Below are 24,945 nucleotides of genomic sequence, written 5' to 3'. Positions count from 1 at the left end.
CTTACGTAGAGAGATATTAAAAGCTTGCTGGATGACTCCACCCCTTGGGTTCACCAAACTGAACTTTGATGGCAGCAGCATAGGCAACCCAGGGCCTTCCAGAATTGGGGGTGTGATAAGGGATGAAACAGGGAACTTGTTAGCCATGTACTATGGGCCGATTGGGGTGGGAAACTCTTTGAGGGCTGAGATTTTAGGAGCTATTGAAGGGATACAAAGGGTCAAGGAAATGAATATCAAAAAGGTGGTTATAGAAGGTGATTCTGAAACGGTGGTGAAATGGCTAAAAGAGGACAGTGCTATGATGTGGAAATGCAGCAATGAAAAGAGGAAGTATAAGTGGTTAACCAAGGACATGGAAATTCAATGTACATGGACAAAGAGAAGTACAAATGCATTGGCTGATGGTCTAGCTAGGCAAGGGGTAAATAGAGACATTATTTTGGGCTGTATTGTAATCACTGCATGGTCAGAAAGTTTCTTGGGTAGCTGGAGTTATGACTTTTTAGCTCCATCCCTTTGTAATTCTGATTTTTATCATTAATAAAATTTCACTGTTATTGATAAAAAAAATGTTATGAGGCTAACCTTTTCAAGGTTTCTATTCCCTAAGCTATCTAGGAACATTCTAAACTTACATAATCCCCAGGAAGTGCAGTCAGCTCTCTTGTGCTTTCCTTTACCTTGGTTCATTTCTTAATAGTTAAGGATTGCTGCATTCTAATGGCACATCTTCCAAAGCTTCCCTATTCAATGTTTCAATTCCCTAAGCTAGACCCTTGACGAACTTCACTTCCTTGACTCTATATTCAAGGATTGGTTCAAAGTTTTCAATCTATTTTTTTGATAGGTTTACAATCTTATTCGAATGGCATTAATGGACAGGCATAGTAGGGCTTGATCCCTAAATGAATTGACTTTAAATTGACCGCCCATTTTTGCCCATCAACCTTGAATTAATATATAAGTTACCCCTACTTGGAAAAAATATCACAAGTCTGTCTTTCAAACGTGTCAACTTTATTCCTTCTTTCGGAAAAAAAGGTAAAGTGTATTGTATTAATATAAAAAACTAAGTGGTCCTCTGTACAATGAGGTGCTATGCATGTATATTTTTAACTAGGGACCCACAAAAAGTCCACCCTCAAAAAAGAAACAGAAAGTGTATCATCTATAAATATATTTTGCATAGATAACCAATTCCTATGTTCCTCACCACCAAACATAGTTTTCAAGGTTCCAATACGAGGCTAGGCGATGGGGGGGCCTTGTTGCCTAGCCGCCTAGGCGAGCACCTAGATGTCACCTAGGCGATGTAAAAAGCATAGATCCTAGGGTAGTTCCCTAGGTACCATAACCATATTTCCTTAACAATTATTCATAATTTTCATAAGAAAAGTATAAAGTTCATGTTAAAGTATAGAAAATCAACATATTCATTAGAAGAAAAAGAAGAAAGAAAAGAGAATTGAAAAAATGCCCTCCTATTACTTGTTTTTTTGGCGGTGAGCTTTATTTTGAAAATGTTAAGGTGTTAAATCATATCCAGGAAGATTTACATAAGAGATTGTGTGTTTCGTACAGTGAGGAGCTATACTGAGAGGAATCTACATAAACTCCCTACTCCTTGCTACAAAATAAAGATCAAATGCCCACCCACAACTATATCCCCATTGTAAAGAAATTGTTCGATAATATACCTGTATATTTCTTCACAACAGTCAACCTATAGAATGAACTGCTTTTCTCAGTGATCTTCCTCTGATGTCTTGGTATTAAGAACCCTTTAATAACAGTCAAAACATCCACATCAGATGATGACTGCTGGTATGATTGTCCATGCTTATTTTCCTCACTTTTTCAGTCCATTTAGGGATCGACCTTACAGCAGTTTCAGTGCTGTTTTTGGAAAGCACTATCTGATATTGATGATATTCAAGAAATAATTCAGATCTTCCTACTTGTGGAGCAGTGGCTGAAAATGTGATGAGTTGTTTCCACATCATGGTTGCAGAATGCAGAAGCAGTAGCTTGGTACTAAATTTCCATTCCTCTTTATGAATTTATTCTTTAGAACATATATACTCATGCCACAGTCCACAGTAGAAAGGAATCTTTTTATGGGTCTGGGGAATGCAACACCACTTCCATACTTGCTGATTTGTTATTTCTGCACTTGGTTTCTGGTTATGAAGCTTTACCAGAAGTGCAATGATTTCTTCCCATTTCCAATTGAAAAGATCTCTGAAAAACATTGCGGTCCACACAATTTGACTGCATCTGGACTACTGTCTATTCTATATTGCTGCCTTCTGAAACAGGTTTGGGAAAATGTCTTTGTCATGTGCACTGCCACACCATGGGTCCTTCCAAAGATCAATATTCCCTACTTTATACGTAATTCCTTTGCTGAAAGAATCAGACTTTTTTCCTATTCCCTTTCAAACAGAACAACCGTAAGAAGTGGTACTTACACAAGTATGGCAACCAACGTTCCTGGGCCCAAGCTTTGCTTTAATATGATGGCTACCCCCAACCACCTATATCTGCATTCAATCTCATATGCCACTTCTTGATAAGTGCTTTATTCAATCTTTTGAAAATCAAAACCACCCACAGCCTTCAGAGAAAATATTTTACCCCACTCTACTAGATGATTTTTTTCATCTTTTCCATTTTTTTTTAAATCCTTTGGTTTTTTCCATGCTTATATGCTACCACGGTAGGAATGGGAAACATAGAAAAGTGAAAAGGTTGGCAGACTTGCAATCATACTTTTGATTGAAGTAAATTTCCCTTTCTTTAGGCTCAGTTTGGTAGGAGTACAAATACAAATATGTAGAGTGCAACACCTTATATTTTGTATTTGCACTGTACATATTTGTATTCGTACTCTTACCAAACTAAGCCTTAGGCAAATGCCTTACTTCCCAAGGAGGAAAGTCTCATTTCCACCTTTCCTATTACAGGATCCATATTGTTGGTAACCAAAGATATTTAATAGCCAAGCCTGCAATATTGCGTTTCACCTTGCAAGGTGCCAACCAGCTGGTTGGTAAGGCCTCTTGCTGGTCGTAGCGAAGACTTGGGATTGAATCTGCCTGCACCTGGGTTGGGGGATGGGCTGGGCTACCCTCGTTGTGTAGCTCTTCAAAAGATATTAAAAAAAAAAAAAGAAATCGCATTTCACCATCCTTGCAAACTCTTCCAAGCTCCTCACATATCCCAACTAGAATGATGTGATTATCTTAGATTAATCTTTAATATGGACACTTAAAACAAAAGAGCTCCCATAAGGTAGTGGATCTACTCTTACAAACGTGAAGAAAGAATATCGTATCATTTGCAAATTTTAGCAATTCCATCCTATTAGCCCCTTGATTTCAAAGCCTTAAATAACCCACTCCTCTGCTGCCTTGCCTATCAATTTTGCCAGTGCTTCCGTGACACAAATGAATAGATGGGATGTTAGTGGGTCCCCTTGTCTCAATCATCTAGAGATTTTATGGATCCCCATCGGTGTACCATTCAGCAAAGTCGAAAATTTAGGTGTCAATATGCATACTTTCATTCAATTGGCCATTTCCCCCTAAAGTCCATTCTTTCTAGCATGTAGTCTGGATCTTTGAATTCACATGGATGTATGCCTTCTCCATATCTACCTTACAAATCAGATCAGGTCTGCTTCTAGTTCTGTAATCTATTATTTCATTTATCAAATACTAACAATATACTATCAAGAAGCTGCCTTCCAGGGACAAGCACACCTTGGGCTTTGGATATGATAGTAGGCAGTAACCTCTCAAACTGCACTCTTCTACAAGATTTCTTATGGTGTTCTCCTTATTCTTCCATTCGCCATTTTATGAAAAAAATTGGTGTTTCCATCCCCTACTTTCAGCCAATTTTGCCATTTCCCTTTGCTGCCATTTGATCCCTTGTTGAAAAGCGACCTTCTCATAAAATTGTTTTGCATGTACTGGAAGCAATTATTGGTTCTTTGTTCTTATCAATATTCCCAATCACCAATAAAATTTCCTGATTTTTATAATTCCCTCAAGCAACTCTTCTTCCGTTATTTTATTTTGCTTTTTAACTTTTTAATCTTGTTTTCCAAGAATGTGAGGTTCTGACCCCTTCACCTTACAAGAATCCCATTAAATTTGTTTCTTCTCCATGAACCATGTTCAGTGAACCAGGAAATTTCAAATCTTAAAGGACCAAGTCATCTGACCTGACTGCCACCAACTAGCAGAAACGGTGTGCAATCAGATAAGGACATGGCAGAACTTCCTGAGTAGTATCTGGGTAGTTATCCTATACACTTGGAGAAACCGGAAATCTATCCAACAGCACGAAAGTAGGGTCCTCTTCATTGTTGGTCCATGTGAATTCCGCCCTGGACCCCCGGTCAACAGAAGTTCTATCAAGTTGTGCTTATTAACCCAATTAGTAAAGCCCTTCATACATACTGTTTTTCTTGATCCCCATAGGAAAGGTGTATCATGTCCAATGCATCAAGGATGTACCCAGTGCACTTGCTTCTAACCAGTGTTCTAAAAGGCGTGGGAAGGGAATGAAAAAGAAGAGAAAGATATAAAAGAGAAACGAAAGAAAAGATAAGGGAAGGGAAGGGAAAGAGAGAGAAGGGGAAAGAAAGTGGGCCAGGGGCGGAGCCCCTCTTCCTCCTTCCTCCTCATCCCCCTCCTCTTAAGGAGGCTTCTGCCTCCTTGTGTTCAGGAGGCTTATGCCTCTTATGTTCCGAACTATGCCAGACACCTCTAGGTAGTGGAACGCCTTGTATCACGCCTCTACGTCTTAAAACATTGATTCTAACTCCGTCCAAATCCTCTCCTAGTCTGCATCTTGCAGCTTCAACATCTGGCCCGTAAACTCCAGTTACCATGCACACAAATTTATTTTCCAGCTTTATTATTCCCCGACACAACCATCCAATTTCTGCACTTTCATGCTACCCCATGTGAGCAGTACTTTTCCTTACATCACTTCAAGCACTTTGTAGTATCACTCACAGTTCTTGTGCCCCAAATACTTACCGAGCAAGAGTCGACTGTTTGTGGCTTTGTTTAATATGTGGCCTTCCTTTCTCTGTCATTTAATTGACCACCACTTTGCATCAACCTGAATATTTACCCCCCATCTATGCTCCCCCTTTTGCTTCTTCCCCCCACCATTCCCAGCCTTTGCATTTTCTTTTCCTCGGGCTTCTGCCGCTTTATTTTTTATGGCTATCAACAGATCCTTCATTTCCTATTCCATCCCTTTAAACTAAACCTGCTGAAATCATTAGATGAGAACTTCAATTACCCAACATGACATTATCAAATCCTCTTCTATTATCAACCCCTCTCTACCTTGATTCTCTCATATCCTTTTCAGTCCATCTGTTACTTTCCCATTTCTCTTTCAACTTCCTTGTCACCCTTGCTGCTTCCCCGATTCAGAAAGCATTGTCCACTGTGTAAAGCAAGTGGACAAGGTTTTTTTCTTGTGCCTCCTTCGCTTTCTTGTGTTCAGACCCGAACTCTCTTCCTTGCCCTGCTGATGAAATCTGGTCTAAACCTATTCCTCCCAAGGTTGGGGCCTTGTGCTGGGAAGTTTTCCATGGGAAAATAAACACTTTGAATGTTTTGCAAAAGAGAAGGCCTTTTATGTGCCTGTCCCCTAACTGGTGTACCTTGTGTAAGCAAGTGGAGAAACTGCTACCATCTTCTGATATCCTGCCCTTTTGTTGTTAGTCTCTGGGAAAAGCATTTTGAACTTCTTGGTCACAGGTGGAGCTTGCCTACTCAGATGAAAAGTCTCTTTGAACCAACGACCTTCAGTTGGCCAAAGAGAAGAGGTAAAATTTTGTGGAGATGTATTTGGGCTGCATTGATTTGGACGGTGTGGGAGGAAAGGAATGGCAGAGTGTTCAATGATAAAGAAAGGAATAAGGAAGAAGTTCTGAATTGCATTTTATATAGAGCTTTAATGTGGGCCAAGTCCCTAAAGCTATTTTCTGAATTCTCCTTGGTGATGTGTGGAGAATTTTCAAAGTTGTAGCTAGAAGTTCTGCTACAAGGGTTAAACCTGTTGCGGGCTGGAAACCACCAGATGAAGGATTCATCAAACTGAATTTTGATGACAGCAGCCTAGGGAATCGAGGCCCGACTGGTATAGGGGGAGTCTTTAGAAACTTTGAAGGTCATGTTGTTGCTGTGTTTTCAGGTCCAGTTGGAGTAGGGGACTCAGTTTTTGCAGAGTTCCAAGCTGTCTTGCAGGGAGTACAGATTACTAAAGATTTAAATTATGATAGAATGTTAATTGAAGGGGACTCTAAACTGGTAATAGGGTGGTTGAAGGAACCTGAAACCGTAATTTGGAAATACAAAGAATATATGAAAAGATTTAAGTGGCTGGTCAAAGGTATGACAGATTCAGTCCAATGGGAAAGGCAGTCAGCTACCGGGATAGCTGTTTTTTTTTTTTTTGCATGTCTGAACTATGCTGGGCTCAGTTGTAATCAGTTTATATGGCTGGGGCTGCATCTCACGCCTCCGCTGGATGTACTTTGTAATCATGTAATACTTAATTATGTGAACTTCCTCTTCTTTTTACTAATGGTGGATGAATCAATTTCTTTTATATCAGATGTAAATCAGTCCTCAAATATCAATAACAAATTTAGGGATTAGAAGAAGTAAAGAACAGGTCTGAACAACTATACAGGTGAAGAAGATGGTTAAGAGAGAAGGTAAGAGAAGGAGTTGAATTAATCTCCATTCTCCTCTAACCTTATTTTATTAAGATCTAAAAATTAGATGATGACAAGAATGCCCTTAAGTGGGCGGCCAGCCTGGCAGTTACATAAAGAGAATAAAACAAGAATAAATTACAGGCCCATTAAGTGTGGCCCATCAACAATAAAATAAAAGATATTACAAGAGAGGATGTTAGGGCCCATTCGGCCCAGTCTCTTTACACTCCCCCTCAAGCTGAGCATAGATGTCAATCATGCCCAACTTGCTTATATAGTGTGTCATTTTCCCTCTTGGAACTCCCTTGGTCAAGATATCAGCCAGTTGCTCTTCTGATGTGATGAATGGTAAACAAACTTCTCCTGAGGAAACTCTTTCCCTTATAAAATGCCTATCAATCTCAATGTGCTTAGTTCTGTCATGTTGAACAGGATTATGTGCAATGTTGATAGTAGCTTGGTTGTCACAATAGAACATCATTAGTTTCTCGTAATCCACCCCCAATTCTTCTAGAAGGGAACGTAGCCACAATAATTCTGACACACCATGTGCCATTGCCCTGTATTCTGCTTCAACTGAGGATCTAGCAACTACAGATTGTTTCTTACTCCTCCATGACACAATATTCCCAGTAACCAAAGCACAATAACCATAGGTGGATCTTCTATCATCAATACATCCTGCCCAATCGGCATCAGTAAAAGCTTCCAGCTTCATGTGACCATGTTTAGCAAATAGAATACCTTTCCCTGGGGTACCTTTCAAGTAGCACAGAACCCTTTCTGTAGCAGTTAAATGAGTATCTCTGGGAGAATGCATAAATTAACTAATAACACTTATTGCATAGGAAATATTTGGCCCAGTCATGCAAAGGTATAACAACTTCCCAAGCAGTCTCTGAAACACTCCCTTATTAGACAAAAGCTCACCATCTGTAGCAGAAAGCTTATGATTAGGATCAATAGGAGTGGAGATGGGTTTAGCTCCAAGTTTACCAGTTTCAGCAAGTAGATCAAGGACATATTTACGCTGAGAGATGAAGATACCATCCTTAGATCGAGCAACTTCAATACCCAAGAAATACTGAAGATCTCCTAAATCCTTGATTTCAAATTCAGAGTTGAGAAATCCTTTTAATTTACTAACCTCCTCAGTGTCATTACCAGTGACCACAATATCAACATAAACAATCAAGAAGGTCACCAGAGAGTCATTTCTCTTCAAGAACAGTGTATGATCAGATTGAGTTTGAGCGTAGCCAAAGGAGACAAGAGCAGCCTGAAATCTCTCAAACCAAGCCCGAGGAGATTGTTTGAGATCATAAATAGATTTGTGTAATTTACACACCTTACCTTTCATTTCCTTCCCATACACTCCTGAAGGTAGAGACATATAGACCACTTCATGCAGGTCTCCATTCAAGAAAGCATTTTTAACATCAAACTTGTGTAGGGGCCAGTCAAAAGTAGCAGCTAGAGATAGTAAAACCCTGACTGAGGTCATCTTAGCTATAGGAGCAAATGTCTCAAGATAGTCAATGCCATACATTTGAGTGTAGCCCTTAGCAACCAACCGAGCCTTAAACCTCTCAACAGAGCCATCAGAGTGATATTTAATGGTAAACACCCTTTTACAACCCACTAGTTCCTTCCCTTCCGGCAAGTCAACAATATCCCAGGTATGGTTCTTATGCAATGCATCTAGTTCAGCCATCATAGCATCCCTCCATTCAGCTTGAGATAATGCTTTCGGTATAGACATGGGTATCACATGGGAAGAAATAGAGGCAAGAAATGAGTAGTAGGAAGGGGAGAGAAGGCTGTAAGACAAGTGTTTGGAGATACAATGGGTTGTACACTTCTGCTTGCCCTTGTGGAGAGCAATAGGAAGGTCAAGGTTTGGGACAGTCAGAGATGGGTCAGTAGAGGGCTGACCTGTTACCTCAGGAATGATGGGAGTGGCGAGATGCTCTTCTGAAAGAGTGGAAGCAACTTGTACATGTCTGAATCTCTGCCTTTTGTACCACCTTTGGAGAGCAGGAGTAGGAGGAGTAGGAATGTCGGACTCACAAGGAATATCAGAGATAGGTCCAGTGGGAGAAGTGGACACCCCATGATTGAACTCACAAGGAATAGGAAGAGGAACAGTGGGAGACAGCAAAGGGCTCGTCAGATTTCTCCCCCTCAGGAGGAATGCTAAAGAAGGGAGTCAACTTGGCAAAGATGACATCCCGAGATATAAAGCGGGTGCCACGAACTGGATCCAAACAACAATAACCCTTCTGTGTGGAAGCATATCCCAGAAAAACACATTTATGAGCCTTAGGTTCAAACTTGTGCCTTTGATGACTATGAATATGCACATAGCAAGTGCACCCAAATACACGGAGAGGAAGAGAAAAGATATCCTCATCCAGGAAGAGAAGACTAAAAGGGGTTTTAAAGCCAAGGACCCGAGAGGGCATACGGTTGATCAGAAAAGTAGCAATAAAAACAGCATCTCCCCAAAATTTTATAGGAACATGGGATGCAAATAAGAGGGATCTAGCAACCTCAACCACATGTCTGTTCTTTCTTTCCGCCACCCTGTTTTGTTGTGGAGTGTAGGAACAAGAACTTTGATGAATAACCCCAAAAGCTTCAAGATAAGTGGAGAGGGTTCTCTCAAAATACTCATTAACATTGTTAGAATGGAATTTTCTGATACGAGTATTAAATTGGGTGAGGATGAGTTCATGAAATTTTTTCACAATAGCTGGTATTTCATCCTTTGATTTCATGAGATAAATCCAAGTGTAACACGAATAATCATCAATAAAAAAGATAAAGTACCTGTAACCCCCCATGGTTGGCATAGGATATGGCCCCCACACATCAGAGTGAACAATATGGAAAGGAGAAATATATTTTTTATTGCTAATTGAATAGGAATGTCTACAATGCTTTGCCAGTTCACATGTCTCACAATGAAGTCTCGAAAGACACTCCTTTAAACATATTTGGGAACAGATGACTCAAAGCAGAAAAAGACAAGCGACCAAACCGAAAGTGACATAATAAAATTTTGTTAACAGACTGACACAACTAACTCTAAGGCAACTCCATGAGGTTGTCCCAAAGCTTGATCCGGTGTGTCCAGCAAGTATATTCCGTTCGCCTCATGGCCACTCCCAATCATCCTCTGAGACTGCAGGTCCTGAAAAACACAATGAGTGGGAAATAGGTTATGCTGCAATTCATGGATTTTGTTAAGCTACTAACAGATAAAAGGTTTGTGTTAAGTTTAGGGACATGAAGGACAGAGGATAAGAAAAGGGTGTCAGAGGTCTTTATATCACCTTTACCAGAGATGGGGGCAAGGGACCCATTGGCAAGGGATATTTTCTCTTTTCCAGAGAGAAGGTGATATGAGCAAAAAAGATTAGACAGGCCGGTCATATGGTCTGATGCACCGAAATCAATAATCCAAGGGATTTTATGATTTCCTGAAACTGAAGCATGATTTGCAGAAGCACGAATACCTGAGTGAGCAAAAGCCGATGAAGATGATGTGTTGTTGGAAGGGTGAGTTGAAGAAACCGTAGCTTCCAATTGATTTAGGAGCCTCCCATACTTTTCAAAATCCAGCTTCATTGTAGCCAACTGCTCAATGGTTGATTTCTCTTCACTCTCCTTACTTCCCCCTTCAGGTACTGTAGCAACATTAGCAGTCTTAGGTTTTCCTACCTGACTACCCTTCTTAGAGTTATTGTTATTCTTAAACCTATCAGGGAGAAGCTCAGGATGAAGCTTCCAGCATGTGTCCTTTGTATGCTTCGATTTCTTGCAATATTCACACATTTGCTCTCTTTTCTCAGTAGGGCCCTTTGGCTTCATTCCTGCATGTGCAAAATGTTCTGTAGGTGGACTCTACAACTGAACCTGCCGCTTACTCTCCTCACTACTTATCATAGCATTTGCCTATGAAAGAGTAACCTCATCTCTGGCCAAGATATTTTGTCTAATAATGTCAAACTTAGGGTTGAGTCCAGTGAGAAATTCAAACACCCTATTTCTCTCCACCAGCTTCCTATACATTTCAGCATCCTTCTTACTCTCCCATACCACTGTCTCCATAACATCAATTTCTTGCCATAGGGATTTCAGTATAGAGTAGTAGATTACTACACTCTTCCCCCCTGTCTCAGGTTCTTCACATCACTTTTCAACTTATAAGCTCTCGCTACATTCAATTTCTGTGAATAGGTCTCAATAACACTGTCCCATATCTCCTTAGCCGAAGACATCCAGAGATAGTGCTAGCTTATATGAGGTTGCATAGAGTTGACCAACCACCCTATGACAGTATAGTTTTCTTGCATCCATTTTTCAAATTCAGGGTCTGTCTCTTCGGGTTTCACCTTATTGCTTGTGAGATACCCGAGTTTTCCTCTACTACAGACATAGATTCTTATAGGTTGTGCCCAAGCAAGATAATTTGTCCCATCTAGCTTGATTGTGGTTATACCAGTCAAAACGGAATCTTCTGAGCCAAGGCCAGAAACTGGCACCTGCTTGAACTCACTTCCGTATGTCTCCATCAATCAAACGAAAATCAAAGAACCAGAATTTTTGTCTATATAAACTTACTTGAAGTCAAACCAGAACTCAGGTGCTTGAAAAACTAGGGTTTTGCTCCGTCTAGCTGTTGGGAGGAAGAGAGAAGATGCAGCCGCACCTACCAGACCAACCCAAATTCTTCCAAACCTGAACCGCCCTCCTTTAACAGTCACGAGACACCTTCCAAGCACAGAGCGCCACACCCAAGCTTCACCTTTCCTGGTAACCTCAAAAATCTCTAGTCGGCTAAGGTTTTGGGCAGCAGTAGAGCAGCACCGCTTCTTGGCAAAGTCCAGCCAGATCTAAACTCTCCAAACCCTCTACCAACTAGGCAAGTGATCCTCTATACTATAGAGAACCTATCTCTCCATACATTCTCTTGATTTTAGAGTGTATGAGAACGAAGAAAAAAGAAAGAAGAACTAAGCCCGTTCTGATACCAAGATGTAAATCAGTCCTCAAATATCAAGAACAAATATAGGGATTAGAAGAAATAAAGAACAGGTCTGAACAGCTATACAGGAGAAGAAGATGGCGAAGAGAGAAGGTAAGAGAAGAAGGAGTCGAATTAATCTCCATTGTCCTCTAACCCTATTTTATTAAGATCTAAAAATTAGATGATGACAAGAATGCCCTTAAGTGGGCAGCCAGCTTGGCAGTTACATAAAGAGAATAAACCAAGAATAAATAACAGGCCCATTAAGTGTGGCCCATCAACAATAAAATAAAAGATATTACAAGAGAGGATGTAAGGGCCCATTTGGCCCAGTTTCTTTACAATATCTTTTTTTTTTTTATGAATAATAATAAGTTTATTGATTCAGAAGCAAATTAGAGTGAGTTCATACACCATCCCAGTGAGAGGCGCGTGCTACAGCCCCTCCTTGAAACTTACAAGTAAATTAGGAAAGAAAAACAAGAATCACAACTGAGCCCAAAATAATTCTTCCCTATTTACCCCTTGCTTAGCTAACACATTTGACAAGGTATTTGCTGATCTCCCCACCCACTGTACAGTGACCAACATATTCCTTGTCAACCAACTAAATTTCTTCATTTCATTCTTGTATCGCCACATAGCCTCTTCAGAATTTTTCAACCAACCCACCACCACTTTGGAATCCCCCTCGATTATTAGTTGTTGTACCCCCGGCTGGTTTGCAAATTGGACCCCTTGTACAACAGCTAAAAGTTCTGCCCTGATGGAATTTCCAATTCCCAAAGGACCTGAGTAGAGCAACAAAATCTCCCTTCTCATTTCTCAAAGCACCCCCCACTCCGGATAATCCTGGATTACCCATGCTGCTTCCATCAAAGTTCAACTTAATTGAGCCTTCGGGTGGAGGAGACCAGCTTCTAATTGATTTGGCCTTTAAAGATGAACACCTTGCTACTGCTGATCAACTCTTTACATTATCAATGTTCTGAAAGCCGTAAGTGCATCGTAATTTGTATAGAAAATCAAATTGAATCGTGAATTGTATCGTAAATTGTAAGATTATTTCTATTTTTAAAAAACTTGTCAAAACTTATTTTTAATCCATATCTACCATGCATGTACCTCTATACCACTTAACAATAGAAGTCTAAGATTATGTATTTAAGTTTAACAATAGATTATGTATTTAAGTCTAAGTTTGATTTAACAATAGAAGTCAAATAATCCACATACAATGACTCTTTATCCTACATATGATGGAAAGGTAGAGAAATAATTCTTCATTGAATTGATTTGAATTGCAAGAATCATATAAATAGTAAGATTTATGATTTAAATCATAGGATTCAAATAAAGATGATAAGGTGTTTGCAGAAAAGGATTTGGACATAAGATTCAAATTTAAATCATAGGATTTTAGGTATGCTAATGTTTTCATTTGTAAGACAACCTACACTTTGATTCATTGTATCGTTTCTTCAGTTGAAAGCTTCCTAAGTTTTGGGGTGTCCTGCATGAATGGCATATAATGCAATTTGTGTATTATTAATAGATATTTCCTCATGGATAATAGAATGTTTTATTAGAAATTAGAAATTAGAAAATGAAAAGGATTTTCTGAACATTATTGGTTTTTATTATGTTTATTCAATGTCTGTGCTTATTTAGAATTTCCTTGTTTTCTCAGCTGCCGCGGCTGTACAATGTGTACAAAGAGATGGGAATTGTCACATCTTTCCAGAACATACTTGACAATATTTTTCTTCCCCTTTTTGAGGTTACAGTTAATCCAGATTCACACCCTCAGTTGCACATTTTCTTGAAACAGGTTTGGCTTGTTCCTGTTGTACTTTGTGATATTACTTTTCATTTTAGTATGGACTTGAGTTATGCTAAACCAGTCAATGTGAGTAAGAATGTTGATACTGTGTCACATCCAGAAAAGATTGTAACTTTAGTTCAATCTATTCAATGCAAAGTGGTATCCACTAGTTAATGGTCGCTTTGGTTGGTGAAATTTTGTGCATGGCATGATGGGTTGCATACATGCTTGCTGGCTTTAGTATGGTTTTACATGGGAGAAGTTTGATTCATGAAGCTTTATTTTTATCTCCAATCTTTTGAAGAATAAGAACCGAGTCAGATTAAGAAAAGAAGTTAATACTGAGTGCACACATGCATGTATCTGATTCTGCCTGAATTAGGTCAGATACAATAATGATTGGGGTACACTTTGTATATCACATGTGCAGATTGCATGCCAGTTGTTTCTATTATGTTTACCAATGTAGTATTCTAGGAACTGTAGTTCATTGATACCCCTTCAAGGATGGCATCTTTTTATGGGAATTGAGAATTATACATACACGGGTAGAGCCAGGGTGTGGCAGAGGAGAGCCATGGCCCCTAATGCCTTAAAAATCCCCCCACCCCCATTTATATCCACCTTATATTTTGGCCCTCCATCTATGTTTATTGACATTTACCCTCCTAATTCATATTTATTAACTTTTGCCCCCCCCCCCCCCCCCATCAAGAAATCCAGGTTCCACCCTTGTACACAACACGCACACACTACGTAGGTCAAATTGCAAATTTTGATGTTTCATTCAAGATTTTTTTTTCCCTTCCATCTACTTCAAACCAATATTTTTGTTCTACTCTATAATTTGCAACTTTAGAGTCAAAGATGATTGTTTATAGAATTGAGATTTGCTTCCTACCTTATTTTTTGGTGTAATCACATTGATATACTGAAGCATAACTAGAATTGAATTTTACCATCATTTTTTTTTCAGGTTGTGGGGCTCGATTTAGTGGATGATGAAAGTAAGCCTGAAAGACACCCAACAAAACACATGCCAACACCTGCTCAGTGGACCAATATATTTAACCCTGCATACTCATACTATGTTTACTACTGTTATGCCAACCTTTATACGCTAAATAAGGTCTGAATTAGATTTCCTGAACAACATTTTCTTCCTGTTTTACTTGATGCATGCTTACAAAGCAAACACATCTGCTTGGATGGTTTCCTAAATGAATGAAATGAAGTGTTTGTGTTGGACACGCATTGGACTCCAACACATTATTCTTGAAGAACACTTCTATGGGACATTTTTTTGTTCCGCTTATTCAACATAATTGACTGGCTAATAATGAATGCTATTTTTTCCCATAAAATGTCATTTTTTTATAAGTGTTCCTATAAAATGTCATTAAAAAACTTATTTGTACTTTTCTATAGTTTTGCATAATATTAAAACTTATGGACTAATTTAATGGTTTATACCACTGTTTTGAAAACTGGACCAGACCGGATGCTCGAACCATTTGACCCGGGAACCAGTTATCTTTCCAGGTCCGGTTTTAGATTGGATCACTTTAAAAAACTTTGAAATGGTCAAAAAATCGCTGACCCGGATGGTCAAACCGCTAAACCGTTCGACCCGGGCAGCAGTTTGCTGTTTTAATAAAAATTTATTTAATTTTTTTAAAGATTATTAATAGAAAAAGAAATGGAGATTGAGAGATGGGGGATGGACTGAGAGAATCTCAGATCTGTGTGTGTGTGTGTGAGAGAGAGAGAGAGAGAGAGGCAAGATGACAAGATTTCCCTCCTTCCTCCTCCTCTTCCTTCTTTCTTTCTTTCCCTCCTTCCCTCCTTCCTTCCTTCCTTCCTTCCTTTCCATTTTCTTTTCTTTCCTTTCTTCCTTTCTTTCCTTTTATTTTTTCTTTTTTTCTTCAGCCGACAGCCACCTATCTCTCTTTTCTCATAAAAGAAGAGGGATGTGAATATAACCATATACATCTACCCTAATATTCCAATCTAAGGGTTGAACCATTCAACCCAGATGGTCGAACCGCTGACCCAGAAACCGGTGATCAAAGCGGTTTGGTTTCCTGGTTGGTTTTTAAAACCTTGGTTTATACTCTTTTATAGATGTGTTTCTAGTCATTTTTTCTTTGTCTTGCCAAGTCAGACTCCCGGACACATGTTGGGTTCTCATTCCTGTTTCTGTGTCCATGTAACATTGCTTTCAGGCTGTTGACAAATAATAATGAGATAGGAAGTTCAACCAAATCTTGTAGAAATTGTCTAGTTCCAACTCACACCCCCCACAGTACATGTTGCACATACATGCTTCATTTTGCTTCACAGGCACAAGGAGTTTCTTCCTACTTTCTGAGAAATGGCTCAAAGGAATAGCTAATGTGTTCAATTTTATCTGTCAGCTTCGTGAATCAAAGGGTATGACAACAATCAAATTCCGTCCACATTCTGGAGAGGTATCAATGGATGCTCCTGTCAACCAATCATATTGATGTATTATCCAACGTTTTTAGATGGTTTCTCATACGATCTGTTATTTCCAGGCTGGCGACATTGATCACCTAGCTGCAACTTTTCTTACAGCTCATAACATTGCACATGGGATAAATTTGAGAAAATCTCCTGTTCTTCAGTACTTGTATTACCTTGCACAGGTAAAAATAAAAGCTTCATTTTCAGTTGATGTTTGAATTAGGTTTATCTGAATGTTACTCAACTGTCTGTGGTGGCATTTTGATTTACAGATTGGACTGGCTATGTCACCTCTGAGCAACAACTCCTTATTTCTGGATTATCATCGCAATCCTTTTCCATTGTTTTTCTTACGTGGTCTTAATGTCTCACTTTCTACGGATGATCCATTGCAAATCCACTTAACAAAAGAACCCTTGGTGGAAGAATATAGTATAGCAGCTTCTGTGAGTGCTCTCTTTCCTCTTCTCTTATACATATTATGTGGCACTGCATACATATATGATGTAATATTTTACATGCATATATACAAATATGCATATATGTACGAATTTAGCTCTGAAGGAACTAACCCATATGCTTACAGGTATGGAAGTTAAGTGCATGTGACCTATGTGAGATTGCCCGCAATTCAGTTTATCAGTCAGGTTTTTCACATGCTTTGAAGGTACACAAAATTTGCTTCAGGTTTTTTATTTATTGAAAATACTACTGAGATTATATTAATAGGTGGAGAATAAGAAATAAGACCTCATTACTATGATTGGTATAAATGACCAGGACAAAAAACAGCACTAAGCCGCTCAATGGTGAAAGGGTCCTGTAACAATCATTTCTTAGATGGGGATTGGGGTCTGGGTGCTCTTCTCTTAAGATGAAAAGAGAACATAATCACATGGATTTCAGGATACTATATTATTTTTTTCTACATTCCTGTTTTTTTCCCAGAGATGAAAAGTTATTGATACACTCCTAGGAGGATTGGCATAACCAAAATGATTTGATCTTACACTTCTTGGAATTACTTATCTGGGTTAAGAGCTAGATTGGAAGATGATCTTTTTTGTGTTAGACTCAAGATTCCATTCAATGGGTTGTACCTACCAAATCATCCAGGTTGTCCATCTGTTGTCTATTTTTCTTTGCATTATCCATATGTTGCCTGCTCTTTTGAAGATTTCTGCCAAGATTGAAAGGAAGATTATTTGGGGTTGGGCCTATCAAAAAGGTGAAGAGATCAAAGAAAACTTTTAAGAGAAGTACTGAGGTTTTTGTTCTGGCCTCTAAGGAAGCTGAGTAATTAAGTTTTTTTGAGTGGTGTCAAGTTAGAGTCCAGTTTTCATCGTTGTGAGCTTTTGTTGTTTGTTTGGGGGCTCAGCGAGGTTGATGTTTGTGGCCTGGTGGTCTGTCAAATGTGTTTTGGGTTGAAGTTTAGATTGTGGTTGCTTGAATTGGTGTTTGTATGGGGTTGCTTGTATGTTTTATGTTTTTGGTCCTTTTAGTATGGTGGTTGTGTTTTGTGATGGGTTTCTTTTGGTTTGAGTCGTGGAAGGTTTGGAGTTGGATTTGGTTGGGTGAAGGGTTATTTTTTCTTTATTGGATGACTTCTTATCTCATTTCTTGTAGCCTTCTTTATTCTTTTAATATTTTTTTATTTTACTATATAAAAAAAAGAAATGATTGGATATATTAGAGCTGACCCTGTCTAGTTGATTTTTTGTGTGGAACACGAACATCTAATGAGCAAATCCAAAAGGTGGCCTAAATAGCACCTCCCTTCTTCGACAGCCATAACACCTACTATTGAAAGTTGGGAAATTCCTTATCCATCAAAAAAAAGTTGGACAATTCCTTGATTAGACTTGAGAGAGATACTACAAACTTGTATAAGCATCAATGTGGGTAGAAAGGGCATGCATAAAGAGATTTACAGAAACGTGTCTTCTACTTGTTATCTTCTAAAATTTGAATATTTTCTTCAATGCAGCACTAAACCACTCATTCGCAGTGCTATTATCAGTGAGGATGTGGAACTGTCACTCCTATTGTTCATGAAATTCGATGACTGTTTTGTTGATATGCATGTCAAACTGTGATTCTTGATTTTGGGCAACTTAAATTGCTTTATAAATTACATTGGCATAGCATATAAATGATTTTCAGATGGTGCCACCTATGATTGTTGATATGCATTGTCAAACTGTGATTCTCGATTTGAGGAATTCCTTTGCCAATAACTGATATATTTGAACCTTTGAAACCTTTTTTCTAGTCGCACTGGATCGGGAAATCATACTACATGAGAGGTCCAGATGGTAATGATATTCACAAAACAAATGTGCCTCATATCCGGGTGGAGTTCCGTTATACAGTATGTTCTCAGTTGTGGTTTTCCTATCTACTTTTTTATGTTCCATGCTGTGATGGACTTTGGTTAATTAAGAAACGAATGAAAGGGAAACAAAGGTTAACTAGTGCAATCAAGTGTTTTTGCAGATCTGGAAGGAGGAGATGCAACAGGTTTATCTAGGGAAAGCTAAAATTCCTGAAGAAGTGGACAAATGAAAGTGCATGCCACTTACTTTGCCATTTACAGTCGTTTGATTGCTTTGTTTTCCTGGTAAGTTTTTGCTTGATGTTTTAAGGCGGTTACCACATTGGTGTCTTCTCTGCAGAGTTCTGAGTTACTCGGGCGTATAAGATTTTGGACGTATTATCTTGAGATCCATATTTTATTTGTGACTATAAACCGTAGTATTTCTGCTTTCCAAGCAATGATAAATCAATGGTTTAGATGCTGTGGTCAAGTAATCTTAGTGCGATGAACAGGTCCTGATCTGGTTGCATCTGATTGCACGGTGGAAATTCCTCCAGTTCACATTATTAAGGGAGCATTGTTAGTGTACATGATAAAGAGAGAATTACACAGTCAACGAGTGCAGAATTTGGACCTAAAACCAAACACGACCCTGGTCCAAACGTTGCTGGAATTTTTTTTTGAGACTCCGGGCAATTGATTAAACATTATACAGGTATTACAAGGGATCTTACCTGTGCTCATCAGATTTTTCAGTCGTTAAATCCATTGTAATAAGTTGTAATGCCGCTTTAAGCTCCAGCACAAAGGAAAAGGAAAAAAAGACTCCTGCTCGTCTGCACCATTGACCCTTTCGCCGGCAAGGATTACTGGATTAGTGTCATCCCTAGTAATGAAACAAGAGGGAAGTTTAGTTCGCACCGTGTTGAAATTAGTGTGATCCTTAGTATACAACTATACGTCATATTTTTTGAACAAAAAAAAATGTAGTAAGCTCCTTAATCTCAAGTGTTGGTGAAAATGATGTTTCTCGTAGTGTACCATGTCCATGACACCTTATTTCTGTCTTGTACATCCATTTGTTTCCCATCTTTCATTTATCTGATCGTTGTTCATTGGCTATTCATTTCCCCACGAGTCTCGATATCTATAATGGACTGAATGTAGAAACGCGCAATGAGGGGATAAACTATAAAGAGGCTAAACCTTCCATTTAATACAGATAACGTAGGCTGTGGGCCATGTTCAAAACTTCAAATGCTTTGCTTGAACAAATGTGCATAAGGCTCATTTTGGAAAGAGTACAAATACTGGTTTGTCGTTCTTGGAGGCACCAGCTTCATATAGTCCTTACCGCCCCCCCTCCCAAAAAAAAAAAAAAAAAAAGAAGCTTCATGCAGTCCTCTACGATAAAGCCTTCACGTAGGCGGGGCCTTCTTCAAGAATTCAAATACGCTGTAATGGAGTGCTGGATGGAGTCGTTAGGGGAGGGATATGTTGTTGGTCGTTCGATGGACGTTGCTGTATCGACTGATTTGCCGTGATACGGTGATAGCGAGCGAGAGTGCGAGACATTGGCCAAATAAATAACCTCTCCTTTTTTGCAATTGGGGGGCGTGTAATTGATCCGGTCCAACAAAAATCGAGCTTCAATCAAATGGATAAAATGGACTTTTCGTCCATTCTGACCATCTTAATGGCGCTACATTATGGAATCTCAAATTTATGAAAGTCTAAGTAGGGTTTTAAACTTGAGAGATTTTCAGCAATTGTTAAATAGTTCAGAATTAGTTCAACTAATTAAAGTTTCATTTGGATTTTGGAGCATGTGGGGTTCCCGAGCAACAGTGTATTAGAGTCTAGAGATTTGAAGATGGAGCTCTATTTCATTTTCAATTAAATGGTGTCCATCTAAGTTCATTTCAAGTATTTATTATTATTATTTTTTGTTATTTTCTAGTTTATTCCATCACAATTTAGGTTGCACTTTAGTGAGAATAGCCAATTTTCTATTCTCTAAATAAATTTGTATTATTTTCTTTGTATCTTAATCGTAATTTTTATTAATTTTTTGGAAAAGATTTTTTATTATTTTTAGGCAAAATTATAAAAAAAAAAGTTCCTTTTATAACAAGTCTATAAACCACCTTTCTGTTTCTATAGTTTTGAGAAAAAAAAAGTGCAAATACCTCATTTCCCTTGGCTCTACGGTAACAAAGACAATAAAGTTAACAAAATACCCTTATCATTGTTAATGTGTTATCATACATAATTTAAATTTTCAACTTTACCCTCCACTAATCCATTTTGCTAGACAACTTTCAAAGAATAATTCTCCTTATTCTCCTTGGACAAATGTAAAAAGGCTCAAGTGAAGTAAAATTAATGCATTACATTACATCAACATTTTTTTATTTGAAATGCTGACTAAAGGAAGGTATTTGCACTTTTTTTTCAAAACAATATAGGGATTTTGTTAAGGCCAGAACATTGGGCAATTTCATAGGATTGTTAGAAAAGCGAATGAGGTTTTTATAATTTTCCTTATTTTTAAATGAAATTTATATTGATTTTAAAATGATTAAACTATGTTTAAAACCATTATTTTTATTAATTTATTTTAATTAGTAAAAATTGAATTCATTTAAGTATATTAGGTTTTTGTTAAATTTAAAATTTGTATAAAATTTAATTAACTATATGATTTATATTTTTAATGGAACTTAAGTTGGTTTTAAGTTAATAAAATTTAATTATAAAACTAATAATTGTTAATAATTTTGTATTAGTTTGATACTAATTGTGAGATGATATTTGCTTTTAATTTATCTTATTTGTTATTAATTAAATTCTTTTTATTACATTAATATTTTTTTTTGTTATGGTTATTTAAGTAACTTACTAAAATATTTTTTTATGGTTAATTAATTGTTATTGTTTTCAAATGGAACATAAATGATTTATAATTTTAATTTGAAATATACTATTTAGTGCAATAATATATCATTGAATATCTCAATTTCAATGTAATTAATCTTTATTAATAATTATAATTGAATGCGAGAGAGAGAGAGAGAGAGTGAGAGAAAATTAACAAGCATGAGATATTGAAGGAAATAGTTAATGGCATAATTAATGAGAGATTATTAAAAGAGCTAATGTGTGTGTGTGAGTGAGAGAGAGAGAGAGAGAGAGTTAATGGTGTTACAACGAGCAAATGTTAGACCTTGTGAATGGACGCAATTGCATCGCGACAATCCTGATGAAGGAGGTGATAGGGGTTTACTTAGAATCTTTTTGTAACTCTCTCATATTTGCTTTTCACTATTACTATGGTGAGTCTACCTCTATTTAAACAAAATTGTTAGCTTTATATAATGGTCTAAGTCTTTGTTTTCAAAGAGATTATAACGATATCGAGATTGAAAGTGATAACATGATAATTTTTTACATTCAAATTGGGAAATTGGGTTATGCTTGGAATCTTGTTTATATGTCGTGTAGGATTAAGAACTTAGTGCAAAAAATGAATATTATGTGAACCCATATCTCACTAGAGGGAAATCATTGTGGCTGATCTCCTAGCTAATAAAGGAATTGACGAAAGATGTTCGCTTAAGGTGATAAATGGATATTTTTCGCATGCCCTCACCATTAGTCAGGGGCAGTTTCGTAACTTGACATTTTTTCGCATGGATAAGTGATGATGAAAGGGAGGTATGTGTTGGATTTCTCAAAGCTTTAGGGGGGATTTTTGTTAAAATAAAACTTGGAGGTTTTTGTATTTTACACTAAGATAAATGGAAAATTTCAAACCATTCCCGTCATCGACTGATCTCCGTTAAAAGGATTCGCACAAGAAAATCCTTCTTCTCGTGTAAACTAGCATGGATGCATTTGCTCGCTCAAAACTGCATAAAAACTGCATTTGCTCGCTTAAAACAAGATGACTGGAGAACACTAGTCAGTAGTCACTAGGGTTTCGCACTAACGTTTCCCCGCCTTTTTGCTCGCTCAAAACTGCATAAAAAGGGCGGGAGAGAGAGAGGCCTCTGTCTCTGATTTCTCTCTCTCCGTCGTTTTGCTCAACAAGAACAAGTGGCTTCTCGCGACTGTAGTCTTAGGAAGGAAAATTTCGAGATGTCACTTGGTGTTCGGCATCTAACAGTCCTGGGCGAGTTCAAACCGTTCGGATTGATCGCAGAAGCTCTAGACGGAAAGCCCGTTGAAAATGCCACTGAAAAATACGATTACTTCCTCTTTGATCCCCAAATTACCCGTGAAAGCAACGAAACCTCTGATTACGACTCTTCCGCATCTGCTTCATGTGATAGAAGCGATCATGAGCTCTTCATTAGAGGAAATCGGTATGTTTTCTTTTCAGTAACTCCCAACTCACTTCTCCTCACTTCTCCTGCGGCAGGAAGTTAAAACTTATTATTCAAGCATTTATTTTATTTCTCATTTTCAAATTTTCATCTTTGTTCCTTTTATGCTTTGTTTTTTTGTTAATTTTGATAATGTGTCAACGCATTCATGGCAAGCTGCCCCTTCATGTTTTAATTCACGAATTTTGATTCTTCTGTTCATTAACATCAGTCAATCTTGATATTTCTTGCCATCATTATGGTTCCATAATCAGCATATGGCGGCAAGCAAGGCCAATGGTTTTGATTCTTTGTTCCTTTGTTAGTTTCACGCTTCTGGGGTTTACAACTTGACTCTCCATCCAATTGAAAAATGTATTCCTTTTCACTGCTCAGTAGCGGTTGTTGACCTTACCATTACCACATTACTTGAATTTAGCTGTGAATGTGCATATTATGTTTGATTATATTGTATCATTACATTTAACAAGAAATACATATGTTTTTTAATAAATAAGCTTTCTTACTGACTATAAAAAAATGAAAAAAAAGGGTTGCTTACCTGCTTGGGATGCCAGACCTACAAATAGATGCCTCTTTTCAGCGTTTGGAAGTATTTTAGTTATATTAATCCTGCAATTTTAACTTATTCTCATATAATCTGGTGGTGGTAGGGTGTCCCTTAATAGTCAGAACTGTGTCAAGGTGGCATGCTGTAGACATAAACTGTCAGTTCTGTCTTTGGAATGGAATTACCTTAGAACAGTGCTCCTAAAAATTAGGAATTTGGTGCCAAGCAGATTGGTTCATGTAAAATCCAAAAATAGTTGGGCCATGTATGTGAAACATACCTAAGCCTTATTTTTTTTGAACAGTGAAGTATTTTTATTTTGTTGATAAAAATTGCAAATAATTAGTTCAAGATGTCCATGTACACCAAGGATCTGTACAGTGGGTCTATACAAAAAGAACTTGCAAGTTACCTTTGCCTTATGAACAAAATTCCCATATAAAAAAACGTGCTAAGTGATGATCCAAAAAATTCCTCCTGAGTTGCCTGCCAAAAGCATAAACACCTTCTGACCTTTCTTGTTATCATCTCCACAGGATTTGCCTTTTTTTTTCTCAAAAATCTATAGGTTCCTATCCATTCTAACACACTGGATTATTTGCCTAGTGAATCATGTATATTTCACAGTGTCATCTGTGGACACTGAAGACTTTTGGAAAGAGGTCACTGGCGTTTATTTAATGTCCTTTCATTGCAATTCTAGGTTGAATGCTTAATCTCTGATAGTATTCATTTTTGTGGAGCCCTTGTGATGTTCTGTTCCATTTCACTACTCTGTTAGATCTTATGCTAATGCCATTGTCTACTTGCATTATTATTATTTTTTGGTCTCATTGCTGTTGTTGGTGTTATTTTTTTAGTATGTTTTGTCATTACAGTGGTTAAATTTTCCCACTTGCAATTGGAGTTTATTGCATATTTATTATCTTTTCAGTTTTCACTTTTATTTGTCTTTTCTGCACAAAAATGCTGTAATTTCTTTTACAATTTATTTGTAACAGGATAATTTGGAGTTCAGGATCACGAGTGCAAAAGAGATACACCTTACCTTCATTAGTGATCATGGTAAAATTTTTGTTTATGCTATTTTTTTTTTGATAATTGAAATAATTTTATTAATCAGCAATAGACAATAGTACAAAGTCCCCAAGGAAAGGCACGAGTTGCAACCTCTCCGGGCTAGTTAAGTTCAGATTTCCAAATTAATAACAACTTACAAAGAAGCACAAAAAAGATCTTCCCTAGAAACCCCCTGTTTGGCTAAAGCATCAGCCAAAGAATTAGCAGACCTACTAACCCGTTTTACCTCAACTCTCATATTGCTGGTTAACCACTTTACTTTTTTGATGAGATCTTTGTAACCCCAAATGGTGGTATCCAAGTTTAGGAGCCACCTTGTTACCACCTGAGAGTCCCCTTCATCTAGGAGATGCTCCACCCCAAGCTGGTTGGCGATTTGAATTCCTTGTACCGCAGCAAGGATTTCTGCCCTTGTGGAATCCCCCACTCCCACTGGTCCTAAGAATAGGGAAATTATGTTGCTGTCCTTATTTCTCAGGATACCCCCTATACCTGAAGGCTCG

General features: G+C 37.8%; 2 protein-coding genes across 7 annotated transcripts in view; both read left to right on the top strand.

Moving 5' to 3' along the window:
- Window positions 1-19,524, top strand: part of FAC1 (AMP deaminase, putative / myoadenylate deaminase) — a 58,356-nt gene extending 38,832 nt beyond the window's left edge. For 2 of the 5 annotated variants that reach the window (XR_016108207.1, XR_016108205.1), the window contains exons 12-20: window positions 13,486-13,626; window positions 14,597-14,749; window positions 16,038-16,091; window positions 16,179-16,289; window positions 16,380-16,553; window positions 16,694-16,774; window positions 18,380-18,478; window positions 18,604-18,727; window positions 18,937-19,524. Coding sequence is in view for 2 of the 5 variants with exons in the window: in XM_088973788.1 (XP_088829914.1) it covers window positions 13,486-13,626; window positions 14,597-14,749; window positions 16,038-16,091; window positions 16,179-16,289; window positions 16,380-16,553; window positions 16,694-16,774; window positions 18,380-18,478; window positions 18,604-18,672 (882 nt within the window). In the remaining 3 variants the exon portion in view is untranslated. The other 3 variants (XM_088973788.1, XM_088973787.1, XR_016108206.1) reach the window with 2 other exon arrangements.
- A 2,843-nt stretch (window positions 19,525-22,367) lies between these two features.
- Window positions 22,368-24,945, top strand: part of EMB2771 (E3 ubiquitin ligase) — an 86,099-nt gene continuing 83,521 nt past the window's right edge. Inside the window, exons 1-2 of one of the 2 annotated variants that reach the window (XM_088970473.1) lie at window positions 22,368-22,791; window positions 24,364-24,427. In XM_088970473.1, the coding sequence (XP_088826599.1) occupies window positions 22,565-22,791; window positions 24,364-24,427 (291 nt within the window). In that variant the 5' untranslated portion in view covers window positions 22,368-22,564. The remainder of the gene's footprint in view (window positions 22,792-24,363; window positions 24,428-24,945) is intronic. The other variant, XM_088970472.1, reaches the window with a different exon arrangement.

The sequence above is a fragment of the Nelumbo lutea genome, chromosome 2 (assembly GCF_056320005.1).
Source record: "Nelumbo lutea isolate HS-2025 chromosome 2, American lotus-T2T, whole genome shotgun sequence".
In the NCBI taxonomy this organism is placed as follows: Eukaryota; Viridiplantae; Streptophyta; class Magnoliopsida; order Proteales; family Nelumbonaceae; genus Nelumbo; species Nelumbo lutea.
Note: the sequence above shows the minus strand (reverse complement) of the source record. Positions and strands in the feature narration are given on the sequence as shown.